Source organism: Hippoglossus stenolepis, chromosome 24 (genome assembly GCF_022539355.2).
Source record: "Hippoglossus stenolepis isolate QCI-W04-F060 chromosome 24, HSTE1.2, whole genome shotgun sequence".
NCBI lineage: Eukaryota > Metazoa > Chordata > Actinopteri > Pleuronectiformes > Pleuronectidae > Hippoglossus > Hippoglossus stenolepis.
Genome location: NC_061506.1, coordinates 962,369 through 977,291, shown reverse-complemented (window position 1 = coordinate 977,291; position 14,923 = coordinate 962,369). Strand labels below are relative to the sequence as shown.

The window sequence follows — 14,923 nt, the reverse complement described above, 5'->3', positions numbered from 1 at the left end:
CCTTCCCAGATTCCCTTGAGCAAGGCACCTCCCTCACAGCTATGACCTAACATGATACTGACAGTGATGTGTTGATCCGAGTTTGTCCCGTTATATGTTTTCCCCACTGGTTCTGATGAAAAGACCAAATTAGGAACATTCCTCGTCCACAGGAACGACCTATTGACTTTGGACTCGTGTGTGTACGGAGCTCGCATCAGCTGAGACGCTGCACTTTACACTCAGTGAACAGACGTGTGTGTGTGTGTGTGTGTGTGTGTGTTGTGTGTGTGTGTGTGTGTGTGTGTACGGAGAAAGTGTGTATGGATCCGGGAGAGAGACATCGGTGAATAGAGCGAGTGTGGTGTGTCCAAGAGAGAGAGAGAGAGAGGTGTGTCAGGGAGTCTCTCGCTCTGCGTCTCCGTCTCATCCTGTCACTCACTGTGGGAGAAACACTGAGTAACTGACTGTGTCTTCTCTCTGCAGCCTCCCACTCCTCAGCTGCCATTAAAGCATGTAGATACACCGGTAAGTGACGCCTCCCTCACTGCTCACAACCAGGAGACATGCTTTAAAATGCTGCTGCTGTTATTGCAACAAAGCGCTGGAATAACAATCATCCACACACATCTGTGTTGACTCATTATCACCATATTCACCACATGTTCACCATCGTCCATTCATGAAATACACCAGGGGGCAGCACCGTGCAGAAAGTGAGAGCTGACCAATCAGAGCCTGAGATACATTTAAGCTTTAGGCGAGAACTTAAACATTCAAAGTTTTTATATTTGATTTAAGACAAACTATCAACAATAGAAAGTGTCATTAATCATTTAAATGCATATTGAATTAATTGCTATTAGATTTATCAACAAAATAATTGATGATACTTCAACATTTATTATTATTTTAGTGGCAGAGCTTCTGTTCGGTGGCATATTTGCGTCCCACCTTCCAGGAAGAGGAAAGTTGCAGCGGCGTCTGTTCTCACCAGTTCACCAAAGCCTCGTCTGTGCCGAGCGCTCGCTGCCAGGCGCCCCGGCCCACGAGACTCGGCGTGCACGTAAAAAAAAAGCTTGACGCCGCTAAACCATCAAGAGCTTCCAGGAAAATAAGAGAGGAGAGATCTAATGCTAAAAGTAAACAGTTTATTTAAAGGCGGCCGTCAGAGAGAGAAGAACACGTTGGCTTGTTTCAGATGTTTGTAGATTTCAAGCGTCTCTCTGTCACGGAACCAGAAGCTGCGTACTTTCAGAAGATGAAAGCAGCCCTGACTTTCCTCTCTGAGTCATGACGGTCGGTGTTTGCGTCAGTCGTTGTCTGGATGTTTAGCTGTGTGATGACTCAGAGTCAGATTATAAACACAGATCTGTTTGTGCAGCAGCTTGTGTGGGAGATGAATTCACATTCTGTACGTTCACACACGAGCAAACAGGAGAGACGGCGACGGGATGATGAAGGGAAACAGAAAAGAAGGAGAAGAGACGCAGAGAGAACGGACTTTAAACCATTATTAGAGAATGTGGAGCATTTTAAAAAGAATCAAAAGCATAATGAGATAACTTCATAAACCTAAAGATACATAAGTTCATTTTAAAAACAACTATCACAGCCATATTAATATCATTTACTTTATTAAAACCTTACAACTTTCACCAGAACCTTTGCGTTTATATTAGTTGCATCATCGTATCATGTTGCTTTCACTTCAGCCTTTTTTTTTCTGGCGTCCTCTTCATCATGTTGGGGTTTTCCATACGTGTGTGTGTGTGTGTGTGTGTGTGTGTGTGTGTGTGTGTGTGTGTGTGTGTGTGTGTGTGTGTGTGTGTGTGTGTGTGCACAGACTGGTGAGGTGCTGATGTCATGTTTTTTTGGCTGCAGTCCACATAGGATATATTCACAGTGGTTTCAAATCCAAACGCCCCGTCGTGACCATAATTGAGACAATGTGGGGGGGCTCTTCGGGGTCTCCCAAGTGCATTATGGGGGATTATTTCGTGCCTCAGGGGAGGACAGAGTGACGACATTCACCCGATTTCACAACAGTGGTCACCACAAACTGCTTTATTGTGAAAATGATTATACTAGATTGTTGAGGATAGTTCAGGTCAGACACATTTACACTGTTCGTCTACATCCAGAATACAAACACATGGGTTGGGAGGAAAGAGACGGGAGGAACGGGGGAATAATGGGAGATAATGACGCTGAGGGAGGAGCGGTCCCAGAGAACAGACGGGAGGAGGGAGGAGAGAAAACAGGAGAAACTCGGGGGAGGAAGGAGGAGAGCGAGGAGGCATCATCATCATGTGACATCATCGTTCACGGAGCGAGGGAAACAGTTTTTCTCACGGAGGGAACTCCTCGTCTCAGAGCTCCATGATCCAGGTCCTGAGGCTCGAGACACATGGATCCTGAACTTCTGAAACATACTGAGCTGTAGTTTATTATTGATCAAGTATTAAGTTGAGTTGGAAACATGAGTTTCTCTCAGCTGCGTTCAGCCTGGAGGTGGAGCTCTGGGCACCTGTCTAACAAGGTAGGACACCCCCACACAGGAAGTACAAACTGCTGTTATGGAGATGAAACCTTTTTATCTGTGTTATTTAACGAAAGCCTACTATGACAATAACGTAATAATAATAGCAATAAAACATATATTGAATAATGTGTAAAACCAGGATTACCTTCAGTTTCCAGCTCAGGCAACACGTTGAGGTGTTTTGTTCTAAATGAGGCGTCCACTTGGTTTTCTTGCGGCGTTTCCAGTTCCCGTGTTGCAACACGTCAACAGATTGCTCCTGTGATGTCACACCTCCTGCAGCCGCGTGCGAGCAGACGCTTTCACTTAGAAAACACCAGCCCCACATCTGGTTCCTGTCAAATCACCGAGCTGCAGCTCTCAGGGCCGGGATCAGCTCGGTCAGCAGCAGCACGGCGAGCGTCACGGCGAGCAGCATGGCGAGCTTTGAGGCCGCGTGTGTTTAACCTTCCTGTGATGATTAGAGACCTTCTCTCTCTTTGATGAGGTTGTGTAAAGAAACAAAGGATTCGTGTGAAGTTGTGTCGTTGTTTTGTCTTCTCGTTCGTCTTCATCAGCAGCTTCTGTCCTGCAGCGTCTCCTCTTCCTCACAAACATTCACTTAGAAAACTTCTTCTTCTTCATCCTTATCTTCTTCTTCTTTGTCTTCATCTCATTCTCCTCCTTCTTTTCTTCCTTCCTCTTCCTCTACCTCGTCCTCTTCTCCTCCTCCGCCCATTCATCTTCTTCCTCCTTGTTCATCTTCTCATCTTTTCTTTGAATTCTTCCTCACATCTCCCCTTCCTTCTTCATCAGTTCTTCTTTTATCCATTCTCTTCTTCATCACCTCCCTTTTCTCCACCTTCATCTACTTAACTCTTTGCATTCATCTAGTTCGTATCCTTCCTCTCTTCTCCTGCTTCTTCTTCTTCTTTTCCTCCTCCTCCTCTTCCTCTTTCCTTCCTCTTGCTGTTCTTCTACAAAAACATTTGTTTGTTTCTGTGCTCTGACTTTTCCCTGATACGTTTTGTCAGATTGTAATTCAGTTACATCATCATCCTTACCAGATGTGGGATACACTTATGAATCATAATCTCCCTCTCCCCCCCCCCACCCTGTGTGTGTGTGTGCGTGCTCTCCAGGGATCTACCAGGTCCTGTAAGAGTGTGGAGATCCGGAGAAAGCAGTCCAGGTAAGACGCAGCGAGTTATTTGTCCTGCAGCTTATTTTCTGCAGCAGAAACATGATGGAAGTGAAATCCAAAGGGGGGGTTAGTGTTGGGGCTGGAAGTCCGGCCTCCAGAGTCTCGTTGGGACAGAGCAGGCTGGATGTTCGATGCTGGGTTGAGCGATGTAGTGATGGTACGTCCTCCTCTGCCTGTGCAGGAGTCAGAGTGTGGTCCCGGCCATGGAGGAGAGCTATGAGGTGGACCTGGTCTACATCACCGAGAGGATCATCTCCGTCTCCTTCCCCGCCGCCGCCGAGGAGCTCAGCTACACCAACCACCTCAAGGAGGTGGCGACGATGCTGCGCTCCAAACACGGAGAACACTATCTGGTGAGAGACGTGACGTTCAACGACACCAGATTCAGAGTTTTCATTCGTGTTTACACTTGTTTCTGTGATTTCAGATGCTCAACCTGAGCGAGCGGAGGAATGACTTAACAAACCTAAACCACAAGGTACACGTGCACACACACACACACACACACGTACACGCCTGCCTCATGAAACCACACGGGTGAAATCATCTGAATATCCCCCCCCCCAGGTCCTGGAGTTCGGCTGGCCTGACCATCATGCACCGGCGCTGGACAAGATCTGCAGCATGTGCAAGGCCATCGACACGTGGCTCAACGGAGACCCGCGCAACGTGGTGGTGCTGCACAACAAGGTGGAGCAGCCACCGTCCACATCCAGAAACATCCACACACCTCCTGTGAACATGTGACTGACCACGCTTTCCTTCTGTGTTGCAGGGGAACCGAGGCCGGACGGGGGTGGTGGTGGCAGCGTACATGCACTACAGCAACATATCCGCAAGGTACCAGCCCATAAGCAGACGCAGCTGAGGCGGGGGGTGTTCAGTTTAGAGGAAGTAGAAGCTCAGAGGTTTCGTGAGGACGGGAGCGTCAGGCCTCGAGGTCTGAGACCTGAAACACTGATGTGATTATTATGACAAAACACAGAGTTCTGGTGGGTTTGTTTCTCTGGCTCCGCGAGGGGGCGACCCAAACGTGTTGTGCGTCCTAAACGCCAGCAGATGTTCGCAGGTGAGACGGAGCCAGGAGGATTTAAAGCTGCTGGGGAAATGAAGAGAGGCTGCAGCATGTTTGTGAAACCTGGTTTTGACAATAACGCCGCTCGTCTCGTTGTGTGTGCTGCAGTGCTGACCAGGCGCTGGACAGGTTCGCCATGAGACGCTTCTACGAGGACAAAGCACTTCCTGTGGGTCAGCCGTCGCAGAAAAGGTCAGTTGTTACCTCACTTCCTGTTTGCTCACAACTGCTTGAGATTGATTATGCAGAAAAACATAATTCACCCATCTGCAGGTCGACATGCACCAAACGTGTCCGTCTCTGTTGTTTTAGAGGTTGACACTGATCAGAGTCGTGGCTCGGCTTCGTCTTTCTGCGTTTTTCAGAGGAAATTCTTTCCCTGTTTATCTCCACTTTAGTTATAATTGGGATAATTGTGAGTAAACGTCGCGGTGCGGGCTGAGCACGTCGGTCTGTGGGATTCCTCTGGTGTCTCCGGGGACGAGGCCGATCATTCCTGTCGTCTCAGGACATCGCAGCACATTTTCCTCTGATTCCTTTTCCATTTTTAGCCTGGAAGTGTTTTTGAAATAATGTCTTTTCCACAAACACGGAGCAAAGCAGTCCAGTCCAAACCAGACCCGAGCCACTCAGACCACGTGAGACTGCTTTTTGAAGCATTTCTTATTTTGAACACATAAGGTGTCAGCTTCTTAAAGGTCTCCCCCCCCACAGCTTCACCTGAGCTTCTCAGATGAGCAGGAAGACGATGACGAGGAATAAAGGAGGAACCGTCGGGGGACTTAACACCACTTCATTTCAGCCGGCCGCTCTCTCACACGTCTATAGGCCCAACCTCTGCCCTGCTGCTATTTCCTGCCTCAGATATAATTATCTCTGCCCCTGGAGTCGGCTGGTATTATGGTCTGGAATGTGTGACATTAACTTGAGGAGCAACAGAGGAGTTCAGTTCGAGAGATGGAGGCTCCAGAGTTTGAATCAGAGGTTTCACGTGTGGAGTTTTAGAAACCGGAGACAGTGTTTGTGAGAGTTCACGTCACTGATTCTGACCGTTTCTGACAGAAGCTGGAAATAGTTTCATGTTTTTGTAAATTCCTTGAGTCAGTATCAAGAGTTTTACATCACAAGATTCAGTGGAACCTGATTTTTCTTCCTGGTTTCTAACGCAGCCGTTATCATCGCATCATTTCCTGAGCGGAGCCGGAACCCGCTCACGTTCTGCCGCCTCCTGCTCTCAGCGCTGCTCTCCCGGCGTCTAATTGAATTTCAGCGAGGGCGAACCATCTGGTGGCTGACAGCGGAACAAGGGGGGGGTGTCTGCATGTGGCGACCCCGCGGTCGAGGTCACGTTTGGTACCATCATCAGCATCATCATTTACAACCAGACACCCTCCTCCTCCTCCTCCTCCTCCTCCTCCTCTAACTGTGTACTCACCAGTTCTGGTTACAGTCGATGAAGGTGAAACACGCAGGATCTTCCTGAACGACCCTGGATTCCTGCTCCCCAGAGGATGATCCCTCATATTTATTGGAGACCCCCTGACCTTTATTGTGATGCCGTCATTAGCTGTAACCATTTGTTCAGTGACAGGGTGTCTCTCAAAACGACTGGACATCCAGGAGGCAGAGATTCATTCTTCCACAGACGCAATAAAGGAGAAAAATGTCAAAACACCACTTTTCCATAGAGGATACTAAATGAGGTGATGACCTGAAGAAAACATAAGCACAGCGCCACCCAGTGTACATAGAGGGACGGGTGTAATGTGCTCCTCAAGGCCGAAATACAGTAAATAACAACAAGCTGTTTTATTTTCAACCTTCTACATGAAAATCACTTCATCGCTCGCTCTGCAGAAATAATCACCAGTGGAGGGCGCTGTTGCTCAGTACAAGTTAAATAGTGTTCAAATTCTTTGCATTAAAAACATTGCAGGTCGTTATTATGTCGAGGGGGAATTGTTTATGTCGTTAAAAGTCCACAGATGATGCAGGCGGCTTGATGCCGACAGGGAGCGTTCACAGCCTGAACACCTGGACCGCTGCCTCGACCTGGTTTAATGTTTAACTCTGACAGCTTCCCTCTCTCCTCCTGCAGGTATGTGCGTTACTTCAACGGCCTCCTGTCCGGACACATCAAGATCAACAACAAGCCTCTGTTCCTGCACCACGTCATCATGCACGGCATCCCCAACTTTGAGTCCAAGGGAGGTGTGTATCTCTGTCTGCAGACACACACACACACACGTCTGTCCTCTGCAGCGTGTCTCACTGCTCTTGTCCCCTCGCAGGCTGCCGTCCCTTCCTGAAGATCTACCAGGCCATGCAACCGGTCTACACGTCAGGAATATAGTATGAACGCTTGTCGTCGCAGTCCAGCATCGTTTGTGTTTGAATTCAGGAGGAAGCTGAGGATTTTTTAACACATTGTTGTTTCATTTTACAACCACAGTAACGTGCAAGGAGACAGCAACACCAGCATCTGCATCACCATCGAGCCGGGGCTGCTGCTGAAGGGAGACATCCTGGTGAGATTCTGATGTTTGAATATTCCCAACATGTGAGGTGGTTTGAGACGAGGAGAGAAACTCAAGTTCAAAGCATTCTCACAATCTGAAAATATGAAAATTCGAAAAATACTGATGACTGTATCGATCTTTGGCCGCAGCTGAAGTGTTACCACAAGCGCTACAGGAACGCGACCAGAGACGTGGTGTTCCGGGTGCAGTTCCACACCTGCGCCATCCACGACCTGGGGGTGGTGTTCGGGAAGCACGAGCTGGACGAGACCTTCAAAGGTAACGGCTCTGCGGGTGGGTGTGTTTTCACACTTTTCTGTGTTTGTGTGTTTTGTAATCAGAAGGAAGAGCTCAGTGTTTGTGTGTGTGTGTGTGAGATATGAGAGCTGAGAGAAATGAGAGAACGGGTTTATTAACATTCAAATACCTGAACGGCTCATCGAGGCCAAAACACCCAACTGAGGAAAGAACGAAGAAAAATGTAAAACAACACACGAGACGTGACAATCGCACAAATCTACACAAAATGTGACCTCAGGACGAAACGTTAGACTCCAGAACTGATGCTTTAATGTGTGTTTGTGTGTGTACTCGTGGATTTGTGTGGATTTACTGCTGCAAGTGTGTATTTCAAACACCTACATGTAACATTAGGATTGTGAAAAGCTGAACGAATCAGTGTTAGCGTCACTGAGGGTGAGTCACGTGTTGCTGAGGTCGTCAAAACTGAAAATACTACAGTGAAGAAGCTTTGTGTTGTTTAGGTATTATTAGGAAAGTTAATAAAATGAAAGCAGAGTAAATATTATAAATTAATAAGCTTTTTAACATATAAAAAATCCATCCTTTGTCGACATGTTTACAGAACTGTTTAAAACGTTGCTTTAACCCTTTTCTCCCGACATTGTTTTATTCTAACATCTTTAACAACATTTTTAACCTTATGTTGTTAAAGTTATTAAGGTAATTTTTTTCTCTGTTTAGGGTTTAGGTTATACAATATATTATATATATCACACTGCGTAGTAAAGAGCGCCCTCTGCTGGTGAGGGCAGCTCAGTGTTTACTCAGAACATTATTGATGAATTATTGATTCACTATGGTTTTATTTTTTAAGTAAAAACATGTATTTGCTGTGTGTCATCTGTGATCTTTGGACACAACCACACGTGTGATTCTTGATCATGATTATATATATTTATCATATGATCGTGTCTCTGTGCAGATGAGAGGTTTCCAGAGTACGGGAAGGTGGAGTTTGTTTTCTCATATGGACCAGAGAAAATCAAGGGTAAAGGTAAATTGTCTTTTTTTTATTCTACAAAAATACTGAATCGGATCAAATGAGCCCAGAGGCCGCGCGAGGAGGAACCCGTTACCCATCATGCCTTGTGGTCCTCAGGCCTGAGCCACCTGGAGAACGGGCCGAGCGTCTCGGTGGACTACAACACCCAGGACTCTCTGATCCGCTGGGACTCGTACGAGAACTTCAACCAGCGCTGGGAGGACCCTGCGGACAGCGAGCTGGGTACGTCCACGCACACACACACACACACACACACACACACACACACACACACACACCCTCCCCCAACCTGTCAATTAGACCTTTAAATAGCTGCTGCAGAAATAGGGGCGTCAGTAGCACGCTGGCCACTGGCGCCCCTCCCCAGGGGGGTTGTAACCTGAACCACCGACGACCCCCCTGCTGCCAAGTCCAACGAGCGCCCAAACCCCCACGTCCCACCACGTCCTCCACGTCCCTCCACGTCCCCCCACGTCCCTCCACGTCCCTGCTGCTGCTGCTGCTTCGGACTCACGCTCAGGAATTTTTTGTTTTTTATTCAGGAATCCAAACACGAAATACTTATAATATAAAAGGTTTAGTTTTTTTCTTAATCTTAAAATCTTCTGTAGGAACTGCAGGAGAAACTTTTCCCACAAATGTAAAATGCCCCGTAAACAAAGGCTACGTTAATTTAAAATATACTTAAATTAGTAGAACTTAGTTTCTCGACCTTCTGCTGTTATCGTTCCGTCGCACGTTTATCAGTTTGTCCCCTTTTTGAATTCTTCCACGAGCAGTATTGGAATAAACAGCGGAGCATGTGACATCATCACGTGACATCATTCCTGGACTAAAGTGACCACATGATTAAGTGTCTCGGCTTCCTCGAGGCCCCCGTGTGGACACTTGGTGGAACTGCCAGCTTGTCAGCGTCCCCCTGGATCCGCTCAGCGATGATGAGATTCATGATCGCTGCTGTTAATCAGGGAAACAGGACAGGGGTCTCTCTCTCTCTCCCCCTCTCCCCCCCTCTCTCTCTCTCTCTCTCTCCCCCCCCTCTCCTCTGTTGAGTCAGGACTTGGCAGCCGTTGTGGTGCAGCATCCACTCTTTCTTTTTTTTTCACGGTGCAAAGACCCATTTCATTTTTATGAACATCCCCAGAGAACCGTTGCGGTAATTGCTGTGTTGCAGGAAGGTCGTCGGGAATCGCCGGGGCTGCAGGTTTGATCCTAATTGAATGGGCGGCGATGTTCGCAGCACTCAGCAGAAAAAAAGAAAAAACCTCTCAGCCTCTTTATTCATTTCTCTAATTGCAGCGTTGGCTCGTGCGAGAGCTGTGACCGTTCAGATGAAGCTGGAGAACTGAACTGTGGACCTGCAGCTGGACGAGCTGCAGCAGATCTGCACCAGTTCTCTGTCAGATCCAAGTTCTACCCACAGCCCTTTGATTTATGACCCCACGGACTTTGTAGTTTTATTTTGGATGAATAGCAAACGACCACAAAGGGACAAGGTTTGTCCGTCAATGTATAAAAAGATGACGAGTAAGAGAGAGAGAATGTTAATCAGGTGTAAACACATATCTGAGTTGGCAGGTGAGCTCTGATGCCTCATGAATTACACTGATACCGTAAACCTCGTGACAGAATGGACTATTTTTACCAGCCGCCGCCGCCGCCGCCACCGCACACTGGACTTAATCACTCATGAGGCATCGCTCGAGGAATCCAGACTTGTTTATTTGCGAGGCTGTTAAACGAATGTTTTGTCCTGAGTGCGTCCCCGACTCCCCCACGACCTTGGGAATCTGCCGGCTGAGAGGACTCAACGAAAGACGGGAGTCTGAAACGCGTCTGTGGGATTAGGCAGCTTAGAGCCGAGGTGCTCAGAGGAACAGGAGCAGATTCTTCCACTGAGGGAATCTGGGATGGAGCAGTTGTTGGAGTGTGTGTGCAGTTGTTGGTGTGTGTGTGTGTGTGTGTGTGTGTGTGTTTACAGTTTGTGTTGTGCAGTTTTTACAGGCACGCACATCCGTCTGTCGCGCGGCAGTAAACGTCCGTATTGGTTTAAAGTCCTTTGCAGTTTATTTAACGGGGTTTGTGTGCCTGTGTGTGCACCTTGTGTTTGTCGGCTGGCCTTTGCTCCACTAATAGCCCTGTGGCCCGGTGGCAGCTGCTGACCCGACAGGTCAAACCCGTCCAGAGGCCACTGTTCAGGACGCGGAGCGGCCACGCAGCTCCTGGGCAGGAACACTTCATGGAAAACACACACGGGAAACGACTCAATTCCAGGTTATAGTCGGATCCCAAAGTCTGGTTTCACAGGGTGCGTGAAGGCGACAAACAGGAGGTGATGACATGTTGTTGATTCCTCAGGTGGATCTTCATGGATCTGGTGAAGTGTGTGTGGTGTGGTGCAGCCAAGTTTCTACTTATATTCATAAACTCTTCTTTCAACATCTTTATTCTATGGAATGGATGTTTCCACAGTTTCTGATTGGACCTGAATTTCCTGTTGGAATCAAATGATCTGTTAAGTTTGAGAATAACCACTGAACGTAGAGCCACAGCAGAGTGGTGTGTGAGTGTGTGTGTGTGTGTGTGTGTGTGTGTGTGTGTGTGTGTGTGTGTGTGTGTGTGTGTACAGTGGGGCAGCGGCCCAGCGACAGTCTTCCTTGTTCTCCGCCCTCCTCCCTTATTTGGCTGCGGCCGATCCCTGAAACATGTCTGGAATAACTGGATGGAGACAGACAGACCGAGAGAGACAGACACAGAGACGAAGACGAGAGCAGACGTCTACAAAGATTAGACTAAGTTAATATTATTTAACGTTTGAATAGAGAAGAACAAGACAAGAGTAAAGAATGAAGTGATATTGAGGGGAGCAGCTGAGCAGCAGCGACTGGTGAGTAGCGCTGGAAGATTTTAAAATTAGAAACTTCTGCATGAAACCAAGAGAGAATTCAAATGTGATTCCAACATCAAAATGCAGAATATGTGTTGTTGTTGCATCAGGCAGAAAACACAGCACCTCTCACATCCTGACGAGGATCGTTTGTGCGTTCGCTCTCTGCAGACTCCAGCGTCTGTTTGTCTGTTTGTTGCGTTTCCATGTCAACGTGGTGGCGTCCTGCGTGTTTGGCGCCTATATGGTATAAAGTGAGTCATGGAGCGAGGCGATTTGTGCGTGTGGAACATTTTATGAGCAGGCTGCAATTTGGGTGCACCAAAACTATTAGGGCCTCTGGTCGGGAGCTGCATGTGACTTCCAGAAAGTTTGTGCAGGGACACGGTGCACGTGTGGAATCTGTTCCCCCCCCCCTCTGGACCATCAGGGAAGCTGGAAGTTTAGGATGCAGGACTTTTTATTTCCTTTGTTTGCTTGTATTTGATCTACATCTGCATTTTTAATCGTGATTTTCACTTTTAAAAGTAGAAATATCCGAGCGTCTGATGGAATATTGACCTCACGGTTACACAGCAGGCTCCACGTTGAACTCGGTTGTTCAGAGATGGATTTCAGGGACTTGAATCCTCCTGCGTGAGTCTTCTCGGTGGACGTCCTGCTGACAGGACGCTGAGCTGCAGCAGCAGGTTCAAATCCCAGCTGAGCCTGTCCTCGTATCTTAATGCCTCATTTTCCCTCTGTCTGTCTCCATGTGGCGTTCCTGTCGTCTCTCGGCCTCGCACGCCGACTTTGTCTTTTTCTATTTGCACATTATATCTTATCCCTGAACGTCACATTCTAAGTCGTCCCGTGTCACTGAATCTACTCATGAGTCTATACATGTGCAGCACAGAGAGTTCTCTTTTATGACAGCGGCTGATCCTCGTCCGTGACAGAGCGATGATCGGACACAGGCACAGAAAGACACGACAGATCCTCCGAGGCCAGAGATTCACCGCGACAGCGTCCTGCTGATTTATGTCTGCAGCAGCATTACGACACATCAACAGTTAAATTTAGATCCTGTTCATGTGCAGGGAGGAAAACCTGACCTCTGGGTTTCAAATGATGTCACACAAATGTTTGGTGTCGGATAAAATGTGGAACATTCAAACTCCACGATGATAAAATGTTTTACAGACGAATGTTGATCGTTAAAGTTAAAGTTTCCTGCTGAACATTGGAGATAAACTCTGGTTGTTAATAAGTTCTGAGTGTTTTTAACTGATCTCAGTTCAGCTTCACTCTTCATCTGGAGCTGGTTGTGACAGTTGAAGCTGACTCTCAGTCAGTTCTTCTCACAGGAGATGGAACCCACTCAGCAGAGTCACAGAGAACAGACGCTCAGGGAGAGAAGGAGGAAACTTTCTCCTCGTTCACACTCACTTTCATCCAGCTGCTGCTTTAAGGTGGAAACGATGCCTGAAGCTTTTTGAAGCAACGACAGTAACTGAAGCACCAGCAGCTTCATCTGTGTCAGAGAGAAGGAGACGAGTCGTCTGGGATGCGGAGCGGCGTCTGTCACTCAGAGGCACAGACCGTCCACAGAGCGTCCACAGAGCGTCCACAGAGCGTCCAGCAGGTAGCTTTATGACTCAGACCACAGCCGGGTGGATGGATGACATCAGCCTGGAAACCGTCCTGGAGACAGACACTGATACAGACACGTTACCTCAAACTGTGACAGCTGGACGCTGAGTGATGGATGGAGCGAGGGGCAGACACAGCAAATATAAAACCTCCACAGTTTTCCTTGTGCCCGTCACTGATACGCCGACCGTGACACGTCCCCCGATCGACTGACACGTCTTCCTTTATGACGACGTCTCTGTTTCTCTCAGGCTCCGCTGCAGAAAACCACCGAACTCAGAGCTTACACACGTCACACAGACTTTAGAGATAGATCATGTTTAGGGAAAGATGTTTATTTGCACTGGAAGATGAAAATGTGGCAGATTGTGGATTAAACCCACACACACACACACACACACACACACACACACACACACACACACACAGTCCTCAGTCAGCTGCCAGTCAAACCCCCTGTTGGCGTGCAGACTATGAAAGCTGCGATGTCGCATCCTGCTGTGAGATGCCGGACGACTCGCTGACATCCCCACGTGCACGCACATGGAGAGTCGCGCGTGCACATGCCTGCCTCTGAATGTCAGTGCATGTAAGCGTCACGAATGTGTGCGAGTTCAGAAAAGACGGAGAACAATATGAAAGATCTTGTTCTGCGGTAGATAAAAGATGAATCCGGTCTCCGTCGAGCTCTGAGGCTTCAGCGTCCAACTTTAAATCGAATCATTTTCAAATTGTGTCGTACTTCCACGACTTTAATCGGATATTAATCCTTCGAGAGGCTGACAGATGTATTTTAATCTTTATGCTTCCTGGAGAACATGTGCTTCTCTTCATCTTCGTCCTCTTCGGAGCAAAGTGCTTCACTTTTCCAAACCTCCCAGTTTGACTGCCCCAGGTTCCTCTCACCTCTGCACCTCCACATGTAACCTTCCTCCTTTAAATAGCTCTCGCTGCAGACGCCTGTACGTGCGTGTGCTTGATGTGCATGTGAGTTCGCAGATGCATTTATAAACGTACATGAAATCATACACCAACTCCAATAAAACTATGATCGCAGATCTCAGGCTCATCACACGACCCTGTAATCATGTGTGTTTCTATATTTACACGCGTCTGCATTCAGTGAAAAAGGGTTCGGTCCGTTTTATAAGGTCATCGTGTGAAGAGTGTGACGCTCGTCTTTAGGTTTCACCTCTGGAGACGTTCTGTGAGAAGACTTCACCGTCACAACATCGTTTATTTTCCTCTACGTTTGAAAAGAGCGAAGACAAAGCGTCGCTAGCACTTCCTGTCGGGAACGGTTCCACCTCGTCGGCGCTCAGAGAAAAGAAATCGTACTCTTCACCATCACTGCTTTTCTGTTACTAAGCAACCGGCCGCGGAGACAATCTACTTCCTGTTGACACCACATGACCAGTGGACGTGAACTGTCACGTGACAAAGATGACGTTCATTTAATTGGTTTCACTTTCGAACGTCTGAAGTTGTATCTATACTGCGTGTGATGACTTTGAGGTATAAATAAAACGTCCGGCTCCAGAATAATCCACAGACCAGGTTGTCCCCGCTGTGTGCGTCCCAGTTGTGTTGCTCCTCCATCACTGTGTGTGTGTGTGTTAATGTACAAACTGTGTGTAGTCCACGTCCCAGCGGCTCCGTCTGCAACAACACGTCGTCTATTTATACTGAACCATCGGCCACGGGTGTTTAGATGGGTTTAATGGCTGTTAAGTTATCGAGACGCAGGAGAAAACACTTAAGTGTGTGTGGAGGAAAGCACCTGTCACATAACAGGAT

The 14,923-nt window shown here is 47.7% G+C and overlaps 1 protein-coding gene across 1 annotated transcript in view; it reads left to right on the top strand.

Annotated features, from left to right (window-relative positions):
• The window catches only part of tns1a (tensin 1a), a 61,267-nt gene that overhangs the window by 30,935 nt on the left and 15,409 nt on the right, over nt 1-14,923 (top strand). Inside the window, 13 exon segments of the mRNA XM_035150692.2 lie at nt 466-507; nt 3,646-3,695; nt 3,889-4,060; nt 4,135-4,185; nt 4,275-4,397; nt 4,483-4,547; nt 4,891-4,974; nt 6,881-6,993; nt 7,074-7,134; nt 7,235-7,310; nt 7,451-7,580; nt 8,527-8,598; nt 8,704-8,829. Coding sequence (XP_035006583.2) covers nt 466-507; nt 3,646-3,695; nt 3,889-4,060; nt 4,135-4,185; nt 4,275-4,397; nt 4,483-4,547; nt 4,891-4,974; nt 6,881-6,993; nt 7,074-7,134; nt 7,235-7,310; nt 7,451-7,580; nt 8,527-8,598; nt 8,704-8,829 — 1,165 coding nt within the window.